At 25.2% G+C, this 6000-nt stretch overlaps 1 protein-coding gene across 1 annotated transcript; it reads left to right on the forward strand.

The window, feature by feature from the left end:
• Nucleotides 1–1903: 1903 nt before the first annotated feature.
• Nucleotides 1904–5798, forward strand: LOC145847248 (protein SYS1 homolog). The gene is made up of 4 exons (XM_082953542.1): nucleotides 1904–2019; nucleotides 3721–3863; nucleotides 4655–4822; nucleotides 5339–5798. Exons 1-4 carry the CDS (start codon nucleotides 1904–1906, stop codon nucleotides 5476–5478), a joined length of 567 nt encoding a protein of 188 aa, XP_082809668.1. The 3' UTR covers nucleotides 5479–5798.
• The last annotated feature ends 202 nt before the right edge of the window (nucleotides 5799–6000 follow it).

Genomic DNA, 6000 nt, shown 5'->3' on the forward strand with positions numbered 1-6000 from the left:
TAAAATCAAAAACAACTGATATTATATTTTATGCCCAATGTATAGTTATAATATATCATAAATTCATCAGAGTAAGAGAAAAAAGATTGTAAACCTACTTCAAGCAGACAATTTTAGTGTGATTATGTAGTTCCATGTGTAGTTACTGGTGTTTTTCATGGTTTATTAGAAAGTTCTTATTTAGTTTTTTTTTCAAGTGATTTTTGATTTTTATTCCAAGTAGGTAATTCTCATTTTAATTTAAACATTTTTTAAAACATCTGTCTCTTAGATAGAATAATATGATCTTTACAATCGAATAATATGTTGACTCCAGTCACCTAATACTTTTTCAGTTTATAAATATGGTTCATTACCTATGTTAGACATGTAAAAATAAGTTTTTAATTTTTAAAGTTGTAGTTTTTTTTTAAACAAATTCCAGGGTTGCCACAAAACCTTGAGTCATGGAAAATACTGGAATTTGAGAATTTAGGCTAAAAAAACCTGTAATTTAAGAAATTAAAAAAAATATCTGAAATTTTAAATATAAATCATTAAAAGATTCAATTTTAAACTGTTTTCACATGTTAAGTAGTAAAATTTTGATTGTAGATGAAAAATCTATCATATAGAAAAATTTTCCCATCATCAAAATATTTTGTATTAAAATACAAATTTAGAGTAGCTTTACAATATATTTTAATTATTTTCATACTATTTAGCACATTTTTTACCTCAACTTTAAACCTTAACTTTAAACTAAGAGTAGACTTAAAAACCTGAAATAAATTTATCAAAAACCAGTGGCAACACAGTAACTTGTAAATTTTTGTAAAATAATTTTTACTTGATAAATTGTGTATGTATTTACATTTCAATCATTGAGTTTCAAAATTTGGTACTGGAAGACAGGTCAAAATTGTTTTCTTGCCTCTTTTGTTATATTTTGCAATATAATAGTAGATATAGATAGGTAGGTTTTTCATTGATAAAATTTTATCACACTAAAAAGCTACCCTTTTTTATAACTTTATCTTTTTAAGTAAGTTTTGTTATTACTAACACTATTTTTGGTGTTTTTAGGTTTTAAGCTAGATTATTATTTTTTCTTATATTTTGGTTATTTGCTTAATAAATTTTATTTAAACTCAGGCTAGCTTTTTGGTCACTCAGGCTGTTCTTTTTGCTTTAAAGAGTGGCAAACCTGACATAAACCTTTAATAAAAAAAGCCTGTGTTAAATTTAAAATACCCTTTTATGTCTTTAATTACTTAATTAAAAACAAGAAAAAAGTTTTTTGTCACTATTAAAACTTTTAGTCTCGTTATTAAAGTTATTATAAAAGTAAAAAGTTAAAGTCTATTTAGACTCTAGACCTTCCATAAGATTTAATAATATTATCATGTTTTTGGACATAAATTATTTATAAAAAAAGTTTGAGATTCTCACCTTTACAGTTTTGTGAACACTTTTTTTTATATCTGTATTCTAACTTAGTGACCAATAGAAACTAGATATTAAATTTATTGTTATTTTTTTTCAGAAATTATAAAAAATATAACTAAAAAACTTTTGGTCACCGCTTAAGTTTTCTAACAACATGCCACATAACTTAATAGATGAAGACAGTAGTTTTGATTTAACTCAACTTTATTATTTTCAGTAACTATTTATAAAAGTAAATGCTGGAAAACTTACACTTTCACATTTTTTTTTTAAATTTTGAACTTACAATGTAGACTTGACACCAGCTATTACTTGTACAGAGCTTCAATAGATTTTTAATACTTTTTGACAAAGGTATTTAAAACCAAAAAAGGAAAATACTTATATAGTATCTGTATGACCTTACTGAATACTTAGTGACCAACAGAAAATTACTGTTAGTTTTAACTTTTTTTTCAGAAACTAAATTATAAACATGGAAAACTTTTGGTCGCGGCTGAAACTGTCAGCCTCTTTAAAATTTCCCTCCTTCTTTCAATATGAGAAGATTTCCACCAATCAAAACCTTACAAACTTCACTGGAAAATTCAGGTACAAAATTTTATTATTTGTATTACTTTCATCTAATGACTAGTAAAGTTTTGTTGCTGATTTTTATATTATCACTTTTTTATATAGCTGTTTGCTCAAGGACTTTTACTTGTTTTATTTTTATTTATTTTAATAATCACACTTAACAAGTCTCACTGAAAAGTCTAAGTGGTCAACTTTATTTTAATGATTTGTTTTTCAATGCCTGTTTAATAGGGTATTTTATTTTGTTTTTATGTTATCTGTTATATTTAATAGATTAAATTCAAATCATGTGATTAGTTTAATTAAGAATAAGTAGTTTTAAATTAGCTGTTTTCATAAGAACTTTTACTAAGATTTATTGTTCTACAAATTTTTGTTACATATAGCTAATATTACGCTGTGATATTAAAACTGTTAGACTTACTTTTAAAACAAGCATAATTTTTTTTAAATATGGAATGAATAATAAAGTACCTATTAGTAGTAGTTAAATTTTACATTAATTTGCATTTTTTAAACAAAAGTTAAAAAATATTTTTTATTTTTTGACTTAAAGGTAAAAAATTTTTTGAAAAAGTATTATTGTTTTATCAGATTCAAAATTATCTTTATTAGTTTTAACTAGTTATTATATGTTTTTGTAAAAGAGTTGTTTCATATATTTTTTCTATTCTATGTCTAGTGTTAGGACCCAACAATTATTATACTGCGCTTACTGTTTTGTTTATTACTTTGATTTAACTATTTTTTTAAATTTAGTACTAAACAGTACTTTTATAATAATCCAGGTCAAACATGTCAGTCACAAGACTTTTAATACTTAAGATAGTGTATATTAAAATTTAAGGCCATAGGGGGGTCCGACTTTTTTTTTTTACAAAAAATAACTTTGGATTTTATATGAAAGCTTTAAATACAAACTACAAGCCTGTTTTTATAGAGTTTAAAATATAATTTAACTTTTGAAATATTTTATTTTTTGTAAAAAGTTTCCAATACAAACGTATGGACCGCAAATTTTTCGGGGTCAATTTTCTCGGAAATTTAAAAATTCACTAAAAACCTATCTCCTCCTTCATTTTTTGACCTAGAGACTTCAAATTTTCAGGAAATGTTCCTTTTAATATTTTGAAGAATCTGAGTGTTGGAATTTTTGAAATTTTGAAAAATAAAAATTTTATCCACAAAAAACTAAAAAAAAGGGTAGTTTTTTGACAATATTTTTTTTTTACTCAAAATTAAAAAAATTCCTACAATAGATCTCTTTAAAGTTTAATGATACACATTCTGTAAGAATTTGAGAAAGATTACTCAAAAAATGAAGGAGGAGATAGATTTTTAGTGAAATAGTCTTTTTTCGCATTTTTAGTTTTCGCCTTCCATAAGGAACCTATTGAACGCCCTTTCTTTGATCGCTTATATCTCAAAAGTTACTTTGAGTTTTTTTAAGCGGTTAAAAGTGTCTGATAGCTCAGATTAAATTCTACAAAATAAGATCAAGTTGTAAAAAACCAATTGGACCCCCCTATGGCCTTAAATTAGTTATGTAGTCTAACAACCTTCTCTATCTGTTATCTAATCTTTTATATGACATTGAACATCATAACTGTTTATAGAATTCCATCTTAAGCATGTGGGACCCAAATCTTACTGATTACTAATAAATCTAAAAGTTTTTTGTGTAAAAATGTGTATTAAATAATACTAAAATTCCAGGTCAAACGTCTGGGACCCGAGACTCATAATATTTCAGATAATAACTATTCAGAGCCTTTATTACGTCATCATGGGTCTTGTTTCAGCTGTGATGCTAAAATTTGTGGGTAGGTTGCCGGACCTGGACTGCATATTCTATCCAGGTTTGTTTTTTTTAAGTTTTGTTTAATTTCTACTTTTTTAAGTTTTCTGTTATAAATTCATACTTTGTACAAAAACTTGACAACTTTGTTTTGAATCTATAATTATTAATTTAACTTTTAAATATCTTATTCAGTTTTAAATCAAAAATGCTAAACAAACTGCATGCCCTCAACTGTATAACTTATACTAATTAATATGATACATTACAATTATTATATATAGTTAATATATACATTACTAATTTGTACTTTGTGGAACTTTGGTTTAAACCAATAATTACTTAAGAATTTTTTAGAAAAGTATGTGTGATACCTTAAAGAAACAGTTTTTTAGTTTTAGGATATATTATATTTTTGTTAATTTTAGAAAGATTACTTAGTTAATATAAAGTCATTATGAGCCTAATAACTTTATTGAGTACATCTTAATTTGAAAAATGTACTTTTGAAGTATGAATATTAAACAAAATGCTTTTAAATAATTATTTTATCCAAGGTCATGTTTAAAAACATTTTGATACCTTAAGTGCTAAACTTAAAACCAAATATGTTTATTGATATAAATTTACTTGGCATATTCTTTTCATTATACTATTACTAACCTCTGAGTAACAGAACTTCCCTACAAACTTAATGTACAACCAGAACAGATTAAGATTTTTTTTTTTATTATTAACATAACATTTGTTAATAGACCAGATATACAACCAAGATAGAATAATGATCCTAAAAAATATTTATTATTTTGTAATATATTACCATAAATAGTTATTGTTATATATTTTTTACAGACCTGATATACAGTCAGGACAGTACAATGATCCCCGTCATATCTCAACTTGTAACAAGCACCATAACAGCCCTGGTATTCTGGTATGTCGTTCAGAGGGCGAAATTGTGCTGGGACTTTGCTGTCACGTTGCACGTGTTTCATCTTATCATATGCTGCATTTACTCAGGTAGGAAATTATTTTATTATTTTGCAATTAATAACTTATATTTTTGCTGTTACCTTGCACGTAAACACATTGGTTAATATGCTATATTTGTTCCGGTTTCTTTGTTTATTTATTACTATTATTTAGTTATTTGTTTTAAATTTCATGGTTAAATTGAACGTGTTTTACATCACTGTATCTTATATTTACTTATAACATAGTAACACTAACAATGGCTAGGGATACCTTCTTAAACTGTATTTATGTATAAACTTGTGTCTAATAGTTTTTAATTCTTTACTCATTTTACCCAAAAGAGAAACTAATTTGATGATTTTTTTTCTGAAAAGTAAGTAACACATGCGAAAATTTATTAAAGTATTTTTCCGTCCAAAATAGTATCATTAGTGGTCTTTAATTAAATAAAAGTTGTACATCATACATAAATCACAAAAAACAACTTATATTTTTTACAATAAAATTACAAAGCCTTCCTATTTTATAACAGTTTTGATAAATAGTCAAGTATATTTTCAGGTGGCATGGTAACATCTGTGTTATGGTGGGGAACACAGGTAATTGGCGGGATGATTTCTTCACTTGTGGGGGAGTACCTGTGTTTCAAATCAGACCTGAAAGACATACCACTAGTGGGCGGTAACAAGGCGGATGTTTGAGTAATCAGTTGATAAGAGAGATTAGTTGTGATATGAGATGTTACCAGGATTGATGGTTATTGTGGTTTAGTTTGTGTTTGTATGGATGTTTTATGCTATTAAGAGTTTTATACAGAGTTTGTGATATTAAATTTTAGTAGTATATTTTAATTAAAAATAGTCACTTTAATACCTTTTTAATAGTTCTATTATAAAAATTAGTAGTCTTTTGTCTTTTTACATTACCAGTGATTACAGTAAATGTTTTATACCTATTTTATATTATATATAAAACATTATGTTTATTTAATAGTTTGGTATGTTGTTTAGTATGTAGTAAAAATTTTTAGAATAACTTGTACAATATTTAGTTTTTACAACTACTTTAATACCTACAGTATTGAATTTTTCATTGTTCTAAAAAACATTTACGATAAGGTCTCAACCATATATTTTAAAAAGATTGTTTATAGTTTTACAATTAAATTATTTTTAACTGACACCATTTTAGTTTCTTATGTTTTCATGTAACAAAATATTAGC

This window comes from Thalia democratica, unplaced genomic scaffold (assembly GCF_965202585.1).
Source record: "Thalia democratica unplaced genomic scaffold, ktThaDemo2.hap1.1 HAP1_SCAFFOLD_858, whole genome shotgun sequence".
In the NCBI taxonomy this organism is placed as follows: domain Eukaryota; kingdom Metazoa; phylum Chordata; class Thaliacea; order Salpida; family Salpidae; genus Thalia; species Thalia democratica.